This window comes from Genypterus blacodes, unplaced genomic scaffold (genome assembly GCF_046128005.1).
Source record: "Genypterus blacodes isolate CSIRO-AG114 ecotype Tasmania unplaced genomic scaffold, CSIRO-AGI_Gbla_v1 ptg000055l_1, whole genome shotgun sequence".
Classification (NCBI taxonomy): Eukaryota; Metazoa; Chordata; class Actinopteri; order Ophidiiformes; family Ophidiidae; genus Genypterus; species Genypterus blacodes.
The window spans coordinates 7,971,511-7,992,460 of NW_027466867.1; the positions used below are offsets into that span (position 1 = coordinate 7,971,511).

General features: G+C 46.3%; 1 protein-coding gene across 1 annotated transcript; it reads left to right on the plus strand.

Moving 5' to 3' along the window:
• Nucleotides 1-267: 267 nt before the first annotated feature.
• usp54b (ubiquitin specific peptidase 54b) lies at nucleotides 268-20,942 on the plus strand (the record flags this gene model as incomplete). Its single annotated transcript, XM_076151787.1, has 12 exons — nucleotides 268-426; nucleotides 5,447-5,539; nucleotides 9,548-9,682; nucleotides 10,700-10,813; nucleotides 10,948-11,030; nucleotides 12,998-13,103; nucleotides 15,364-15,510; nucleotides 17,922-18,071; nucleotides 18,778-18,967; nucleotides 19,198-19,380; nucleotides 19,875-20,094; nucleotides 20,846-20,942. Coding segments are annotated over exons 1-12 (1,677 nt in total), but the record flags the coding sequence as incomplete, so codon positions are not given.
• Nucleotides 20,943-20,950: the final 8 nt, after the last annotated feature.

The window sequence follows — 20,950 nt, forward strand, 5'->3', positions numbered from 1 at the left end:
TCGGATCTAAAGCAAAGGTCCTGGCGAGGGGGAGGGTTGTATGGGTGCCCAATTCCCATCCAAGACACGCGGCGCCCTGTTGTTCTACCACAGACACCTCCCTCTCTCGTCTCCTCCTCCTCCTCCCGCCGTTGCCTCCACCTCCTCCTCATTCTCCTTCGATCTCGCTCATGGGAGTGACATAGAGTCTAGGTAGGCCGCCGCTTGGTCTGCCGCGCCGCCCCTTTCCCACCGCCCCGCCGCGGAAACAGGGGCGTCCAGGTAGTGATGTCGTGGAAGAGGAACTACTTTGCGTCAGGCAGCGGCGGAGCAGCGGGCGCGGCGCAGGGGCTGGTGACCCCGAGAACCATGACCTCTATCGCTCCGAGCAAAGGCCTGAGCAACGAACCGGGACAGAACAGCTGCTTCCTCAACAGCGCCCTGCAGGTCAGTCAGACCCACACACACACACACACGGTCAAGCTTACACACAAGTCAACGCAAATATGCAATACACGTACCTACGCTATAAATAAAAACACATGACTGCACAGATAAAAGTGTGTTGCTGTTCATCATGTGACAGGATTCTGAGCTCACTCAGCTAAGTTTGTTGTCACGGACACCGTGTCCCTCTGCTTTTGCTCATTTGGCAGTTTTATTAGTTATTGTTTTTGAAATTCTACAGGAAAATGAGGCTAATAACAACGCTGATGAGCGCTGAGAAATCTCACACCTAGTTTCCACACGGATTTATATTTAGGTTAAGTAATAATCTAATAACAATAGAAGAATTTACTGTTAGATCAAAAACAAAACAAAGACTCATAATGATCAGGTCCTTATAATGAGGGTCTGCTCTCAGTTACACACACACGCGCACACACACACACACGCGCACACACACGTCACAAAATACATTTCAAACATTCTTTCACGAAATTGAAAGTTGTTTGGTCCTCAGTTCGTTGAGACTTTTTAATTTCCTTCAACACATCGAGAAATTGTGGCAGTATGATCGGGAATGATTTCTGACAGGGGGGCGAGAAACGATGACAGCAATGGAGGATGTAAACACGCACCCTTCGCCCTGTGCCCCCCACACGCTTCTAACAAAAGTTTACAACACGACGGATGTTGCGTCCCACCGTCAATGATTTGTAACAATCTTCAATCGCTTTCTTCGTCTACATTCCCTCACACACACACACACACACACACACACACACACACACACACACACACACACACACACACACACACACACACACACACACACACACACACACACACACACACACACACACACACACACACACACACACACACACACACACACAGGCAGTGCACACGCATGCGTTTGTCTATCGCTCTCTCCCACTCTCATTCTCCCTCTTTCTCTCTCTCTTGTCTACCGTGTGTTTGCATGTTTGCGTGTGTGTTGGCACTGCTGCCTGTCTGCCTACAGTGTGGACATCCAGAGTGTGTGAAGACGCTCACACTGTTACTCCGCTGCTCTGAAATGTCTCCTTTTCTAAAACACACACATGTATACAAACGCACACAGTCTCGCTCTTTCTCTTCTTTTTTCTCTATCTCTATCTCTCTCTCTCTCTCTCTCTCTCTCTCTCGTGCTCTCTCTCTCTCTCTGCTTCTCCTATGATGTCCAGCTGGCACCACACACACGCCTCCCAACTGCTGGCTTGAAAAAAAGAGAGAAGGGGAAAGAGAGAGAGTGAGGGATTGGGGTAAGCCAAAGAGGGAGGTGGTGATGAGGGGCACAGGCTGTAGAGGGGGACAGGAAAGATGAAAGTGAAGGAAAGGTGCTCGGGGAGGAGAGGAGAGGAGAGGAGAGGAGGAGAAGGCAGGACGAGCCGATGAAAAGTGTAGAGTATGAAGGAGGAAGGCAATGAGAGTGGCGTTAAGGAGACACGCAAGGTAAGAGAAAAGAGGGCAGCAAACAGAGTGTGTGAAGTGTGAGAGGGAGAAAGAGATAGATACGGAAAGACGGCGAGAGAGCGAGCGAGGGAGAGAGAGCGAGAGAGCGAGTGAAGGGCAAGAAGTTTCTGAGATGAAGAAAATGTCTTGACAAAGGCGCGTCAACGGGGAGAGAAGTGGGCCACTTCAAGGACGCGCGCACGCACGCACACACACACACACACACACACACACACACACACACTCACAGAGGATGCTTAGCAGAAGGCAGACGAACAAGGATAAACTGAGGGAAGATTAGACTAATGAGATGCGTCAGGGTGTCTGTGCGTGTATTCAGGTGGAGACATTCACACACGTGCTTATCTGAATACCTTTTTGTAAGAGAGAGCCTGTGTGTGTGAGAGTGTGTGTTGGCGTGTTGGCACTTAGCTGGATGAATACAGCGTGCTGGTGGCAGGTCCGAGTTGAAGAATGCAGCCTGGCTCTATTACCAGTTTGTCAGAAGGCTCTGCAATGTTTGCTGCATTGTGCTGCGTTACGAGTGTGTGTTGCTCGCAGAGAGAAGTCCTCTCTGTCCTTCTACCTTCTTTGCTAAGTACCCCTGAGCAAGGCATTCTAACGCCCAGGTGCTGCAGTGGAGCCGTGGCAAAGAGCTCCACCGGATGATTTTTTATTTTTTATTCTGTGGAGGTGTGTAATTGAATGTGTGTGTGAGTGTGAAGCAAGGTAAAGTGTACTGTACGCTCTCAGCAAATTCTCACCGCGTAAACAAAAGTCGGAATAAAATAGCTAAAGGAGGTATAGTCTACTACTGATGAAGCAGAAACATATGGGCTCATTAGGCAGGAGTGTGTGTGAGAGAGCGTGCTAGGCAACTGTTCTCTCCCTAAATGACTTGCAGCTCACGAGGCTGCGTTAACTTTTTGGCCGCCGGGAGAAGCAGAAAAATCGACAAATGAAGCCGACGTACCATTGGTCGATCCGTATTACGTCATCCGTCCAGAAACCACAGCAACACCGGCGTCACTTTGGCGGCGTCGTCGTCCCATACCTCTCGGTTCTTAGGTTCTCGACTCCTCTCTGTCGGGAAATCCAAACAATGCAGGAATTAAATTGGGATCTTTAAATAAAGTCGTGGGCATTAATGAAGAAACATTGAACCCTAGGAGAAAAGTGGGAGTGATTCTGGTTGAATGCATTGCTCACATGCAGTACGTGATACATTTACACAACATTCCTAATTGCTTTATGTTTTATGCAGGCTGATCTTATTTGCATGTTTTCCGCTGTAGGATGCCTCCACAGCTCAATGAATGCCAAGAGAACGCCGAGGTTTCTCTCCAAAACACCTTATTTAGCATTCCTGCTGATGGGCCGCATTAACATTGCAGTCACAGATGCTTACATTAGAGGATACAGAGCGGTAAACACGCTTTTATTTGGCCGAAAAAGGCTGCTAAGGTGCTTCCAAAGTTTCTGTCTTTGATTTCCTTTTGTGATTTCTTATTTGGGATGAACCGAAATGTCATGTTGTCAACACTGAACTGAATATAATTGTGTGTGTGTGTGTGTGTGTGTGTGTGTGTGTGTGTGTGTGTGTGTGTGTGTGTGTGTGTGTCCTCATCCAGCTGTGTGTATTTGAAGTTGCCTTAGTGTGTGTAGGAGAAATGTGCGTTCTCTTAGAAGACACAACACAACAGCTGAGATGAAGTAAAACCCCGCCACCAAACGCTGCAAATTGCTGTAAAAACACAGATTGCGATTTATAAATTTACATTTCCACTTAGAAACCACATAATCTGACTTCTATCTGCCTGGACCAGCCTTTAGTCTGACTAAGCTTAGCCTGATTACAGTCAGAGTTTACATGATCACATCCCAACATTGTCCTTACTAGTTTCTTGCTTGTTGTCTTGTTTCCCGTTACTCCTCCATTCTTATTCCCCAGCCTGCACTGTTGGAGAGTTTAATAAATATTATACAATGTCAGACAGCATAACTTTAGATCCAATTTGCACTTACAATCCATTGCACCTTTACCGCCCTTCACCCCCACCAAAGCCAAGCTACAGTAACCCCGTCATGTCCGACCTCTGTGTGTACCGCAGCAAGCGAGCTCTGTTTCTGCATGAGAGGCTTTGATGTTGACATGTATACATTCAATTTACCCGTTACACGTACAAAAATCCTATGACGCCTTTAATCAGCCCTGTTGTATGATTCGTAAGCGTCACCCTCATTTCTGACTCGCAGGCAGCACTTTCCACTTCCTTCCAAGTTCTGCTGCAACACAGCAATTCCCCCCCCCCGATTTCTACCCCAATCCAAAGAGGGAGCGAGGGAGAGAAGTAAAAAAAAAGGGGGGGAGGGAGAGAGAGAAGGAAACTATAGGTCGTGATAGATGAGTACAGAGAAAGAAAGGGGGGGTGGGGAGGAGCGGGGGGGGAGATGGAGGGATGTGCTCAAGAGGAGGAGCAGGAGATGGAGAGAGAGAGAGAGAGAGAGAGAGAGGGGAACAGAGGAAAAAGAGGTGGGCATAGACGGCGTGCCCTCCTTGTGGCTGCTGCAATGCTATGCGGGGAGTCGATTCATCACAACTAACTAAACGAGAGAGCGAGTGAGCGAGGGAGAGAGAGAGAGAGAGGGGAGAAAGAACGTATACACTGGCGTCAGCATGCAGTCTGTCATCCTCCTCCCACTCTCTCCTCTGCCGATCACTCTCTCTCTCCCCCTCTCTCTCCCTCTCCTGTAAGACAGTGCAGACCTGTATCACTAAAGTTGACACACATACTGGGCTTCTGGGTTGTGTGTGTGTGCGCACGTGTGTGTGTGTGTGGTCGCGTGCATGTGTGATGGAGATGTCAGTAGTAGCCTCAGGGACGGTGTTCTGTCAATATTATCTTTCAGCGCAGTGAATGAATGTACCATGCGCTCTTTGCACTTATTGTGTGTGTGTGAGACAGAGGACGGCGATGGCTCATCTGATGCAGCCCACCTCTGCATGTGTGTATTCTCTGTTGCCTCTTTGTGTTTGCCTGCTCGTCTCATCACATCTTTTCTCTCTCTCTCGCTTATTGTTGATGATGTGTAGATATAAGAACATATAACTTCACTGTTGATGGGATATTAACTACTTTATTGCAACGCTTGTGTTGCAGTGAGTGGATTATGCTGTGTGTGTGTGTGTTTTCCCACCCCACTGGACTCTTTACTTGTCCAATTTAGCCACAAGGACAAAATTGCTCACAGTAAAAAGACACAAATGATACTTTATCTAAATACTCTCCTTCAATTCTATTACAATAGTATCATTATACTATGCATTATATGATATTCAAGCAGAGTCAGCAAAGTTCCTAAGTTATGTGAAACACACTGGACGACAACACATCCAATCCAGAACAATTTCATTCCTTCTGTTCCCTTTAAAAAACAAAAATATGCCAACTCAGTAGTCTAATTTGCCTTTTTTCTCCACCCTGTCTGTGCCTCTATGAATGTGTGTGTGTGTGTGTGTGTGATCTAGGTTCTGTGGCATCTCGACATCTTCCGCCGAAGCTTTCGACAGCTGACCACGCACAAGTGCATGGAGGACTCGTGCGTCTTCTGCGCTCTGAAGGTAAAAAGCTCTTCTCTGACAGTTTGAGGTTTCTCCTATCTGCGGCGTCCCTTCACTTTCCCGCTCATCATTCGTCAACCAAACATTTAACCGCGACCTCCACTCTCTCTCCACTCTCTCTCTCCACTCTTTGCTCCTTTAGCCACGGCGGTTATCGTTACCGCCGCTAACCGCCCTGTTTCTTTTCCCGTTCATTGCTCCCCGACCGAAACAAAATCTGAAGTTGAAGTTGAAAATGAAGGCAACAGTTGTAACAGTAGAGGAGGAATCGTATATAAAAGGTTGACTCATGATCCAGTAAATCCCTGATGATGTAATAAATCCAAGCTCTTCAAAAGGAATACGCCAGCGCTTTTACAAAATGTAACGATTTGGGGTAAAATTACGTCCGAACGAGGTCACTGGCCTAGAGATATTTGGTGTTCACTCATCAGGTCTCTAAGCCTTTGACTTGACTTTTCCAGCCCTTGTGCTCATTCTTCGCCAGATTAAAGATAGAAGGTACGCACGACACAAGAAAAGGTCACGAAACAGTAAATCTGGGTTGTGCTTTTATGATGGTGAAGTCTTAGAAAATCACATTTTTGTTGGGAGATTATTTGTCACCCAGAGGTTCCTGCAGAATAGTGATCCATGAACTAATTAAGACGTTTCGGAGTGAAATGTGAGAGGAAAAAACTTATTTCCATCTAACTAAACTTGAAATAATGTAGAGAAGCTTTAAGAGGTTTGTTCCAATGGTCGTGGTTGATTCTATGGACTATGGGTGAACTATGGAAGGGGAAGTGAACACCAAACATCTCAAATATGCTCCATCTTACAAAAACAATCCACCGGCGGTAAAATCCTTTCTTCACAGGAATATTGCTGGACAATCGCTTTAAAAGTCACCAAGAAGGTCTAGCGAAGAGAGCAGGGGGGAGTGTCTGTAGACAGGGTGACTCAGAAGACGTGTAGGGTGATACACCAGGGTGGGGGAGGGGTGAGGGAGTGTGTGTGGAGAGGAATAAAACATACTCAGGTATGTCGGCGTGAAAGTACTCGCAATGAAGCAGAGTAGTCGTCTGCGTTCTAGTTCCGGAGGGGCAAAACAAATGTGAGCTGGTTGTGGCCCAAATAAGGTTGCCCAGATTTGGCGTGATACAAAAGGGGCGTGGGCCTCTTGGCTGCTTTCTTTTACGAGCTAATCTCACGTTGTGTTAAACCTTCGTGATTCGGAAAGTAGTCGAGTAAACGTATTCATTTCGTGAACCAAACACGATGACGACCCCCCGATAATGAACGGCTATTATGCGGCTCCGCTCCAGTCGTTTGTTCGCATCGCTTATGACGGATATGTGTCTAAGTGAATGGAAATATGGTGCGCGGCGTGCTGTGGTGCCGTAGTGTGTGTGCGAGCGCGTGTACGGTGTGTGTAGCGGTGTCGACGTGTGTGTTCTACACGCTGTTCTGTCTCCAGCGCTTCTCTGTAATTAATTGGCCGACTGAAAGCGCTGAGCTAGCAGAGCCCACGCTGGGATGCTATGCGTACACACACACACACACACACACACATACACACACACACACACTCACACACCTACACGTGCACACAAATCTTACTGGTATGCCACACACGTTAGGCTGCTACACACGTGCACCTTGAGAAAGCACACAAATCTTTAGCCTGTAGGCGTGTGGTGTGTGTGTGTGTGTGTGTGTGAGCGCGTTAGTCAGATGTGTGTGTAGCGAAGCGGCGAGAATCAAAAGATGGTGTATTGTCACCGCATTAAGCTTCCACGTTTCCCTGTCAGGTTTCATTAACCGTCCTGTCACCTTCCCTCCTTTGTCACAAACGAACAGATTGTTCTCGCCGTCTGTTTGTGACTTCGTTTCCCCCAATGGCGCCGGAGAAAATACGTCTTTGAATAACCGGATGCACAGCAAACACACTTAGGCGGCGCGAGGAAAATTCAGATTTCCATCATAGAGAAGGAATTCTGATCCGAGTGTGTGTGTGTGTGTGTGTGTGTGTTTGTGTATGTGTGTGAGCGGATTTACATTTATGATTAGCGGATGCAGACGCTTGCCATGGTAGTATGATCACAGCCTCCCTGTGTCGTTCCCTCTAGAAATCACTGCAACACTTTATCTCCCTCGACAACAAAACCGGCAACACACTCACACACACATGCGTACACACACTGCAAGGAATAGGAAGGGGGGAGAAAAGAGGAGAAAATGAGAGAGGGAAAGAGAAAGATGAATGAATGTGGTAGTTGGTGTAGATTGTTCCTGTCTTCACACCTAGACCTATGCACCCACACACACCCACCCACCCACACAAGCACCCACACACACACCTCCCTCTCTTACTCACTCTGCCTCATCCCTCCCCTCCCCTCCTCCCTCTCTCTCTGTAGGGTATATTCCCCCTCCATTCTCCTTGGCGCATTGCTGCATTCAGCACAGTCACCATAACACATACACACTTACGAAAACACGCACACTCTCACACACACTCACACACTCTATTGCTCACATTCCCTCTCCCCCCTTTCTTTTCTCTAACTCTGTTTCCCTCTCTCTCTTCCTCTCTCTCCCTTTCTGTCAGCACAACTGCATTACCTTTCCCATTGCCAACCTTCAATCCTCTCACACACACACACACACACACACACACGCACACACGCACACAAGTGTGTGTTCTCTCTTTCCTAAACTGGGAAACAACAGAGAAAGGGGGGGGGAGTGAAAACTATCCATAAGCCCATAATTGTTTACATGCCGAGGCAAAGTGGAAGAGTTCTAAAAAAACTCATTATGGATTCAGCAAAGGTGGAAAAGATTCTACGTTTGTGAAGAAACGTTATCAACCAAAGTGCAAGACTACAAAATGACAAAAGGTTAACGTGTGGAATCGTAAAAAGTCACAAAACGGAAAAGAAAGTTTGGTGAAACTCTCGGTGTGTGACGCTGAAGTTTCAAAAGAAGTTTCAAATATGCTTTAACGACTTTACACTGCAAACCAGAGAGAGAGAGAGACGCGTGTTCTCCATCTAACCAGGTGGCCGACGTCAGCCAACGATTGGGTTTACAGGAACATTTTGCACATTTACAAAGCGAATATCTGTGAATAAAAACACAGAAACACGTCGGCGCAGGTGACAAGAGTGAAAGTGTTCTAATAAAGTGGAAACGTTCCTTCACAAGCTCATTAAGGCTCTAATACAAACAGGTTTCTTGTAGTATTCCTGAAATCCTAATTGGAATCTGTAAATGGAGTGCGAGAGTCTCTTTAGCGCCTCCTGTGGATGTTATCTGATTTGTGACAGGCTTCTTCTTCTCCTCCTAAAATACGATGCGGGTGCTAGGAAAAGCCTGGATAATAATTCCGTCCGTTGTGGAACCAATGACCAACATCCTTTACTTGTATCGGCTATAAAAATAGCAAAAGTATTAAGAATAGCCACAACAGAAGAAGAAAAACTAACATATTAGTGGGTGTCCCAGTTATAGCCTGAAGAAAAGTGATGAAGACGCCGATCCTTCTCTTTAAAGTTGCCCTGAAAACACACTTGTGCGTCTGGGATTCACCTTCTATTTTACTCCTACAAAGCACTCCCAGAGAACGCTATTTATTATTGATACGGCCCGATACGGAGGCCGGGGCCGCTGCTGTGAGGCTCAGTCACGGCGTCGTTTCCCCCGTCCCTGTCTGTCGTTCGCCAAGTCCCGACATGTTGACAACTAGTTCCATTGTTTTTTGCTTTATGGGTCAGCTGATAGAACGCAGGGTGTCAATTCACAGGGAAGTTGTGTGTAGGGTGTCATATCTCAGCCTGGGACATGTTAACAAATGGAACCAAGATGCACACAACATAAAATCATTCTGGCATTTAGTAATTTAAAAGATTCTGTCTCTCTGTGTGTGTGTGTGTGTGTGTGTGTGTGTGTGTGTGTGTGTGTGTGTGTGTGTGTGTGTGTGTGTGTGTGTGTGTGTGTGTGTGTGTGTGTGTGTGTTTGCAGAGTATCTTCGCTCAGTTCCAGTTCAGCAGTGAGAGGGTGCTACCATCCGATGCATTGCGGAGCGCCCTGGCCAAGACTTTTCAAGACGAGCAGCGCTTTCAACTGGGCATTATGGACGACGCTGCTGAGTGCTTCGTGAGTCTGAGAGACACACACACACACACAAACACACACACACACTGGAGGAGGGCCTGAGAGAGAGAGGGAGAGAGAGACAGGGAGGATTTTTGGCTCTGTGTTTCTGGGTTATGGTCGGAGAGATGATTTGTGGAAACGGTGCGACTTCTGTGATGGAGAGCGGACAGCAAAATTATATTCTATCAAGATTTTTGGGGGCGAACAGTCTGAAGTTTGAACTCTACCAGGTCACATTCATTTGCACGGCACACACACGGTTTGGATCCATGCAGATCCACAGAGGGCTGAGTGGTTTCTCTGCAGCAGACGGGGGCTCATGCACATTTCCCTCAGCTCTATAGATCGTGTTTAGGAAATGTTGCATTGCCACAGTTTGCAAATCCACATCTTGTGATCTTGATCGAGTCATTATTACTCAAAAAGTGAGCAGTGAGTAGGTGTTGAGTTTGTGGGTTGCCAGGCGTCTCAAGAGGAGGAACAAGAGGGTAAATCGTCATTAGTCACACACATTATTATCACCCTCCTTTTACACGTTTCCTTCTCCTTCTCCTCCCTCGCTCACTACCACCATATCTCTCTCTCTCTCTCTGTCTCCGCTGCTCTCATTCTGCGTTAAAGGCCGTAGCAGTCTGTGTTTGAGCGTTTGTGTGTGCCTGTGTGTGTGTGTGTATGTTTTATGTGTGAGAGGTGCTGTCTGATCGATTGGTAGTAAATGTGTTCAGTCAGGGAATCCGTTGGCTTCTTATGAAATATAGATGCTGCTCCCATAGTCAGATTAACAAGAGCGCCAGCAGACGGGACCAAAACACACACACACACACGCAAAAACACGCACTTGTGTACATTTATTTATACATAAGCACGTATGCAAACTTAACAGAGATTTACTGTACTCAAACTTATGCTCTCTGTCTCTATAGCTTGCTTGCTCTCTCTCTTGCTTTCTTTCTGACACACACACACACACACACACAGAAACGCATTAATAGACTTCATTTACATGATTTGTTTCAGGAAAACCTCCTGATGCGCATCCACTTCCACATCAGCACAGAGAGCAGAGAAGACATCTGCACAGCCAAACACTGCATACCACACCAGAAGTTTGCCATGACTCTATTTGAACAGGTGGGAGGCACACACACGCACACACACACACACACACACACACACACACACACACACACACACACTTTAGGAAAATCATATGCCGTATCAAATCACGCTGCTAGTTGTCTTTTCTTCTCTCTGTGTGTTTGCAGTGTGTCTGCAACAGCTGTGGAGCCACATCGGACCCCCTGCCCTTCATTCAGATGGTTCATTACATCTCCACTACATCCCTGTGGTAGGACCAGACATACACACCTTCACACACACCTTCACACACACCTTCACACACACCTTCACACACACACACACACACACACACACACACACACACACACACACACACACACACACACACACACACACACACACACACACACTGCAGTAAATCTGGCAGCGAGCTGGGGCTGGGGTGGCAGTAAAGGAAGGTACAGCGTGTTCTCTTCTTCTCTTTGCACACACAGGTCCCTGCTGAGCAACTGCACTGTGAGCACAGTCACATATAGACACATGTACAGCAGAGTATGCACACGCACGCACGCACACACACACACACACACACACACACACACACACACACACACACACACACACACACACACACACACACACACACACACACACACACACACACACACACACACACACACACACACACACACACACACACACACACACACACGTTCATGGATATGCAAGAACAGGTGAGCTTAGGCAGAATCTCTCCATATATCTGATTTTGGTCAGTTTGAGCGAAAGTGTGCATAACTTCTCATTGCCATGACATAAAAATTGCACAAGTCAATGAAATGAGGAAGAGGGGAAGCAATCAATCAGCGCTTTGATTCAGTGGACCCAGGGGGCGACATAAATCTATAAGTAGCACAGTGAGTCGGAAAGACTGTGAATGAGAGGGAAATAAGGGGATATATCACTCCATTCCTCATTTGGAAATGGAACGCGGCAGGAGGAAACAGAGGCACGAACGGGGGCAAAAGTACAAATAAACACATTATGTCAAGGTAGTCGTGGGGCAGAATGGTGCCACCGCGCTCGGCTTTGTGCCTGTTAGCGCCGCCGAGCTATTTTTAACCTTTTTACAAAGCCTCTTTACAGTCGAGAGACAAGCAAATATGCAAAAGTCAACACGGGTAAGATCATCAGAGGCCCACACGAGCCGTTAAAAAAGATGTGGTAGGGTTCTGCTATTGTTGTTTAGTTTAGGCTTTGCATCTACAGTATCCGTGCATCTGAAGAGGGAGGAGGGGTGAGGAAGAGGACGAGGAAGAAGAAGAGAGAGAAAGGGAGAGGGAGAGAGTTCACTTCAGGCTAATGGAAGGGGTGAGAAGAGGGGGAGATTTGGAAAGGTTTTTAAGTAAAAAAAAAAAAATCGTTATTCTTAAAGCGATACCTCACCGGGGGGAGAAACAATGCTGATTCACCGCAAAAGGTAATCCCGCGGCACCCGGGCCGTAAACAGGCTTACACCCATTCATTTGGTATTCACAGATTAGAGGCGATGTTTCCAGTTTGTCCTTGAGTTTCCTACTTTAAGGGGATAAAAAGCAGCTCGGGATGAAATAATCCGTGCCTAAAGCCGTCGCTGGAGGAGATGGACGCCAAATGCGGTTTTGTTAATAAGACGTTTTAGAAACTTTGAACACCGGAACGCCGTTTTGATCAAATTATGACGAGCAAGCACCGATGCACCGCTATAAACACAGAACGAGACACTCATTTTCTTTCGTTATTTGGCTAAATTATCCCCCTGCAACTGTAATAACCCCCCCCCCCCCTATCAGGAATGTTAAAGGTCATGATCAGTCACAGAAGAAGAGCTGGAAACTTGCTAAAACTTGCATAACCAAAGCCGCTAAAGTGCAGGAGGATTGTTCTCAGCTATACTTGGAATAGATGAAGCAGAGTGTGGGCCTGTCTCAGTGTGTGTGTGTGTGTGTGTGTGTGAGAATTGTTTCATTTCCTGTGGTATTTTTGGCTGAACATCTAAGGTAGACTAATGTGTTTAAAGTGCTGGTGGGAGGGGAGTGTGTGTGTGTTCAGAGACTGGACAGGGGAAAGTGCACCTCTGAGCAAGGCACTTCATCAGTGCCTAATTGGTGTCCGAGGGTCATTCAGAAAGGATTTTTGACAGACTTTATGTGTGTGTGTGTGTGTGTGTGTGTGTGTGTGTCCCATGCGGTGCAGTAACCAGGCAGTGAGGATGCTGGAGTGCAGAGAGAAACCAACACCAGACATGTTTGGAGAGCTCCTCCGCAATGCCAGCAACATGGGAGACCTGCGCAACTGCCCTGTGAGTACACACACACGCACACGCACATGCACACGCCCACACACACACACACACCATTTACTGTAACTCAACATCCAACATACTGTATGCTCCGTCCTTAGGGGAGAGAGAAAGTGAGTGAGCGAGAGGTTGCCCGACAGAGGAGTGTGTATTCCTTTGTTTTGCTGCCGTGTGTGTGTGTGTGTGTTTTGTGTTGCCACATGGGAAAGTGCTCCTGCTGAATAGATCCAGCTTGGCTCGGCACACACACCTCTCCCTGCCAAAGTGTCAGCACAAAGAGCCTCCTCTCTGGGTACAGCTGCCCCTCTCGTCCCAAACCCCCAAATAACCTCCAGCTTCACCACCACCGTCATCATCATCGTCATCATCAGACACTGCCTCTGTTATCTGCCATCACTTCAGAGCTGATCCTTCACTAATACCACATTGGGATAGGTTCAAACAAACTGGTGGTCTTTAGAAGAAAAAAGTAAAGAAAAAAGCTAAAGTGTGTTTTTCCACACTCAGCTGCTCTCTGGCTTCAGTGAACACACACATTCTGTTTCCTCCCACAGTCAGAACACATGGTTAGGAACTGGAAACTGGAAATCGTCTGAACGTGTGTGTGCGTGTGTGCGCGTGTGCGCGCGTGTGTGTGTGTGTGAGATTGCCCTGTCAGGAAGCAGATTTCAGCTCCAGCCTCCAGCAACCCTGCACTCGATATCGGGGGCTGTGTGTGCCGTCACCCGCATGAAGCAGTTGCAGAATCACATATGTGCGATCTGCGTACGTGTCTGCTGCCGTCAGTATCGGAAACCCTTTTAAAAATATGATCAAAAGGTCAAGATAAGGCTTAAAGTTCCTTGTTTACGTCAACATCTAACATCGGCATTTCCGTGCCTACACACCTGGATAGAGGCATACAAGGCTAGTGAGTGTTTGGCCAGCATCAGTGACTGTTGTGTCGGACTGGGTTTAACATGCTCTGTTTACACTCACTGTACACAGCAGTGCTGCAGAAAGGGAGAGTAGAAGTGGACTATCTTATTTTTCTGCACATTAAAGCGTAACATAATATTGTATAAACTGAAATATTCCGGTATAATAGTCTGACCTCAAAACTCTATTTAAGAACAATACTTGGATTGATCCTCCCACAGACATCACTGCATAATAAAAGTGTGATTGTGTCTTAAGTTGTATAGCATAAGCACAACCATCTTCCTTCAGTTTTGAGCTGAGGAACGGCCCGCTCAGCAGTCTGCAAACCTCTCCTTTGACCAGCAGGGTCTCTTATATAAGTGGCGGTCTGTGGGAAAGGTCTGGTTAAGAAAGTCTGCATATGCAGGGCAAGACCCTGATTAATGCTGTATGATGAAGGAAATGTTCTCTGAGCAAACCTGCTGGTGCGATGCTTTGATGAATGATGTTGTTAAAGGCTGTTGTAGGCGGTGTGACAGCGCAGGAAGCTGCGTCCTGCGCTAACAGATAGCCGCGTCTGCGAGGCCGGCTGCTTGGCCGCTGCCGCCCGGCCACAGTTTTGTGTCGCGCTTTCAAGGAACGGAGAAGCAGACCCTGGCAAAATACCTTCCTGCCATCTCTGCTGCCAGCGCAAGACGGCCCAGCCGCCCACAAAGGGAGAGTTTGTGTGTGTTTGTGCCTGTGTGTGTGAGTGTGTGCTGTGTTGTGTTTGGCAAAGAGTCTGGTTGCCAGGGTGTTCTCAGGCTGTTTCCGTGCCCGCTTTGCCAGCACTGTGTGCGCGTATGTGTGTGTGAATGTTTGAGGATTTTTTAGTCTGCGCGTGTGTGTCTGTGTGTGTGTCTATGTGTGTGTGTGTGTGTGTGTGTGTGAGAATACCAGCTCTGTGGTGGGTCATGACTCAAAGGAAGGATTCAGAACACACGGTTCTGAACTCAACAGAAGGCCCAAGGGACAAACACAACTCAGCACAGTGTCTCTTCCTCTGTCGTTGTTTCTGTGCCCTCTCTCGCTCTCTCTCTTTCTGTGTGTGTGTGTGTGTGTGTGTGTGTGTGTGTGTGTGTGTGTGTGTGTGTGTGTGTGTGTGTGTGTGTGTGTGTGTGTGTGTGTGTGTGTGTGTCCCACTCACTCTTGCCTCCTGCCTTTTATCTCTGCCCCTCATTCTGCTGCACATATTTGCGTCTGTGTGTATGTGTGTTCAGCACTGCCAAATAATGAAATAAAAGGATGGCTTTATCCACTGTCACACTCAGAATGAATAAAGGTGTTTGCCCCCTTCCCTCCCTCCCTCCCTCCCTCCCAGAGTAACTGTGGGGAGATGTTGCGTATCCGCCGCGTGCTGATGAACTCACCGGAGATCGTGTCCATCGGCCTGGTTTGGGATTCAGACCACTCTGACCTGGCGGAGGATGTCATACACAGCCTGGGGACCTGCCTGCGTCTGGGGGATGTAAGGGAGTCCACACACACGTTAACTACACACGTGCACAAGCACCAGCCAAGCATGCTTTCCCAAACACGTGCGAGTCGTTTGTGTTTACATGGAAAGCACACCAACAGAGATACACACGCACAATCCAAATATTGACAACCCCAAAATAGAATTATTCTTAACAAATAAAAATATATTAATACATATAATTATTTTTATGTTTTTAATAATACAAACCAGGATGTTGCCTGGCAAAATAATAGTTTTGAGAATTAAGTTTTTTTTTTTATATATCTTCTTTCCTTCTTCCTTAAACTGTAATCATACCTTGTTGTTGTTGTTGTTGTAATGATGTAATGAGTAAATCGCAGTCACCTGGATAATGGATGACAGCTTAGCCTAGTGTAGCTGCGTGTGTTAGCATTACGCTAGCGGACTTTTTAACAGCATGTAACGCTCTACTAGAATTTCCTAATAAGATATGGACTCCACGAATGATTCATTTGAAGTCTCAGAATGTTAATCTGATAATCCGATCTCTGTCAATGAACTTTAAACACTTAATATTCACCTTTAGTCCCTCACAGGTGGTAGATTGTCTGCCATCTTGGCTCTGCGACCTGCATATGGTGGGCAGGTATCCAAGCGCGGTCGCTAGTTTATTAGCGTCATGTCTGCAGGCATTAAATGACATTAATTGGACGTGAGTGTTTGAAAGTCCATTAGGTTGGAGATTAGGACACTTTTATACAATGCGGCGTCTGTTTTCATGCGGGTTCACCGGAAGTAGGAACCCGACACAGGGCAACAGTTTGAGTGGAAGCTAACATGCAGAGGAAAAACCTTGAAGCCCGTTTTTATAATAATAATATTTATTTATTTATTTTTGTATTACGAAATTCATTACAACTGCAAAATGAACAGCATTGGGCCATTTTCTAATTCGTAGTTTTGACTTTTTACATTTTTTTTAAAAAAACCAAAATGCTTTACCCAATGTAAGTAGTAAGGACTAACTACTGAAATGACGAAAATACATAAGAAAGATTATACAAAAGATATTGAGTTAAAATTAAAATGAACAAAGGCATAACAGCCATTGAAATGTATTAAAATGACAGCCACAGAGAGATATGAGATACATATATACTTACACATCCCAGTAATGTCAAATTTGCATTAAAATACCCTGAAGAATCACATGTTGTACATACAATAAATCACACACACACACACACACACACACACACACTTCTATCAGAGGCTCCTCTGTCACGTGCTGCTGATTTCACACCTCACAGACACACACACACTCTCACGTATTCAACCCCTTGCAGTTTGTGACATGACAAATGTTGATACATTTTAATGGCTGCCACTGTAACATCTCCAGATGCATTCTTATAGTCATATCTATGAATAATGGATATATGAATATGAAGACGTGTTAAAGTGAATCATGTTGTCTCTCTGTCTTCCATCCTCTCGTTCTGCTGCTCTGCTTCTCGTTAGGGCTCGTTTCTAGTGATGCAACGTATTAGAAACAAGTCTGAGGAATCACATATTATATTTCCTGGATTTCGGCTTTTGTTTAGTCGTTAGATCAGCAAAAGTGAATCCATCTGCATCCTGTATCTTTCTTCTGTATCTTCTCTTTTCCTATGCTTCTTTGATGATTAGATTAGATTAGATCAGATTAGATCAAATCAGATTAGATTAGATCAAATCAGATTAGATTAGGTTAGACTTTAATGAACCCTAGCAGCACATACATAGTGCAATTTACACAAAATATAACTGGATTGGCACCTGGTACACATATAGTGAACTCTTGAAAGAAATCTATGTTAATTACTTTCTAAATGAATTATTCCCGATGATCTTTTGAAATTGGATATATTTGAATTCATTGGGCCCTATAATTTAATGTGTTCATATATTGAAGATATATTAGACTTTTTGCGATGTGATTACTATGACTGTACTGAGACCTTTGAAAAAATGAAGCAGAGTCAAAATGTCCACATTAGGGAGAATCGAGCTACAGTGCAGGTATCTTCCTGCAGAAAAGAGTGTTATAGTAAAATACTCCATTACCCACTGTACATCATGTTGGACTGTATGCAGACAAATGTGACATGCATGCATCGTGCATTAATTGTGCATGGCAATGTACAGATTACATAGAATTTATAGCCAAGTACAGTATGCGCAGTGTACAGTGAGTTAGAGAAAAGGCAGTATGAGAGGGATTACTGCATAGGTGTGCAAAAATGTGCTTGTATCCACATTAACTCCTCTGTCTCTCCCTCCTCTCCTTTTTCTCTCCCCACTGCCCACCTCTTCCTTTTCCTCCCTGCATCCCTCTCCCTCACTGTCTCCTCCCCCTCCCTCCTCCTTTCTCTCTCTCTCTCCCTCTCTCTCTGTAGTTGTTCTACCGTGTCACAGAGGAGAGGGCTCGCCAGGCGGAGCTCTACTTGGTGGGCATGGTGTGCTACTACGGCAAGCACTACTCAACCTTCTTCTTTCAGACCAAGATACGCAAGTGGATGTACTTCGACGACGCCCACGTTAAAGAGGTGAGGCTCAGTGTGAAGCTGGCACACTGCAACACCGGCAGGGTTAGATCTATCTCCTCTTGTCCCTACGGGAGCAAGGATGATGGAGACTGCGCTATACGTTAGTTTAAGTGCTGCATCTCTCTCTCTGCTGTAGCAGTGCTGCTTTGGTGACGATGATGTGTTTAAGGTTGAAGTCCTTTCCTGTTTTGTGTTTAAGTGCAGATTTTGGAGGGGAAAACTGGTCTTACTTTGTAATACTATCAAAGTTGTGTGTTCTGAAGGACAGATATTTCTGGTAGTGGTATCTGTTTTGTTGCTGTGGTGATAGAACGGATGCAACCTTGATTTGATTGCAGCATGAAAGTGTGGCATAAAGTGAATCTGCTGTCTATACGTCCTTGACACTGTGCATCACAAGAGATAATGTAGATATTGAAGAGGTGGGATAATATGATATTGACAATGATACACGGCAGCACAGGGTGTGTTTGTTCTTCTCTTGACCTTCTGCTTTTTGATGGAATATGCGTAACGTTATCTCTCAACACGGATAGTTTTACTTAATGTAGGTGTTTGTGGGGGGTGGTGTTTTTATGTATATGTGTGTGTGTGTGTGTGTGTGTGTCTCTGTGTGTGTGTGTGCGTGTGTGTGTGTGTGTGTGTGTGTGTGTGTGTGTGTGTGTGTGTGTGTGTGTGTGTGTGTGTATCTCTGCTGCACCTCTAGATCGGCCCTAAGTGGAAGGACGTGGTGTCTCGCTGTATCAAGGGCCACTATCAGCCCCTTCTGCTGCTCTACGCTGACCCCCGTGGGACGCCAGTGGTATTGCAGGAGAGCCCCAACCCCTGTACCAGCTCCAACCCGCAGCTGGAGCTCCAGCACTGCAGCAAGGCTGGTTACGACAGTGAAGACTCTGGTACAGCAAAGCTTCTACACCCTGCATAGGATAAAATTAGATTACTGGTGTTAATAGTTTGGGGGGCATGCAAGGTTAGAGCTGTGATGCTCTGACCTTCAACCCCATAATCCAACTCATACGTTTGAATACTGCAGAAGATTGAACTTGTTTTCTCGCTTTGGAATTGTAAACATATGGAGGGAGCAGGATTTACTAAAGGTCATCCCTCTCTTTGTTCTCTCTTTTAGGTCGAGAGCCATCAATCTCCAGTGATACTCGCACCGACTCATCGACGGACAGCTCCAGCCACCGAGCCTCTCGCAGCCGATCCCTCCATCAGTCCACCGGCAGCCACCTCTCCAGCGAATCTCAGACCACCGTGGTTTGTAATTACGACATCGGCACCCCACCACACAGTGCCGACAGTGGAGGTAATGCTGCATTCACGTCTGATAGCGGAAAAAAAATGGCACAATGAAGTTCTGAACTGAGAGCTAGAAGCTAGAAGCTCTCAGGTTATTGCTCACAAAGTGCACGAATTAGGAGCAACTAAGAATTATCTGTAGATTTCCCTCCTGACAAATTGAAACGGGATATTCCGATACGATGCAAGGTTAGTACGGAAAAAGTGAATGCAGCATTTGCAGAGGGAGAAAGCACAACATCATAGTGCTTGTGGGTACTGTCAGAGCAAATTAAGCCCAGTTCTTGCAGTGAGTTGAAGTTAGTGAGCCCGTGTCTCTCCTCTGTCATCTCCCTTTGTTCTTTTGCTTCATTACTGCAGAATCTTCAGGTTATGTGCCTCGTTAGTGGTTATTGTTATATTTACTTGCACTGCTGCCTACATAATTGCCCCCAGTGGGATAAATAAAACATTATTGGATTTACTTTCTCTTTCTCTTCCTCCTCCCTGTCTCACGTTCAGAGTCAGCAGTGGAGGGTCCTCCCCGCCCTCCCTCTCCTCCCCTGCCGGAGTACAAGGAGACGGCCGTCTTCCTCCTTTCCTCCCGTCGGCCGCTCACCTCCTCCTCGTCCTCCTCTCGTCCTCTGTCCTCCTCGTCTTCCTCGGGTGTAGGGGGCTGCGAGGGCGGGACCGGGGGGCCCCACTGGGAGGATGAAAGCACCAGCAGTGAGAGCAAATCCAGGTACTGCCCCACCGACACCTTTGATTGAAGTCGTCCTTTAAATTCATTTTTCCGGGCTATCTGAGCGTGTATTTCGGAACATCGCATATTTGGCTGTTGTTTTATGTATTTAGCTCAATCCTGCAGGAGTGTATGCTGCGAGTGCCGCACCACAGACAGCCAACGCAGTGTTACAGTGTGTGTTTTTCAGAGCTATTGTAATAGGATGGGAATGATGGCAGCATTAGAGCGATGCAGTGGTGATTACAAGCGGGCTCGTTTGTGTAATGAAACTTTTTTTTTTGTGTTATTTAATGTATTATTTGAGTACATTAAAGTCATTATGCATGTTTTAGTCTATTTACCTCAAATCATGTATACTTAATAGTACTGCCACCTACTTTTCAAATCAGGCCGTAGATGAGTTTAAAGAGACGCCTAATTGGTTCTCATCTGGTATGGAAATGAATGGAAATCATTTGCTGCCTGGGAGGTAGAAAAGTATCACACACACACACACACACACAGCATGCATTCAACAATGGCGAACAGTAAGATCAAGTACATATCATTTGTAGTTAATGAGCTGAAAACTGATTTGAAGAACACCGACGCGGTTCCCAGATGTTATTGAGGCGTACCGCAGATTTGCAGCTGACTAGTTTGCTGACTAGGCTATTGCAGTACAGTATTGTTCTCTTTCTACTCCTGGACTCTTGTACGTGTGTCTAACTGCATACGTTCCATTCATACATCCCGTCCGTCTCTCTAGTTCTTCAGGAGGGCGCTACAGGCCGACCTGGAGGCCCAGGAGAGAGGCCCTGAACATCGACAGCATCTTCACCCGACACAGAGGCTCTCCCCTGGGGGTGAGGGG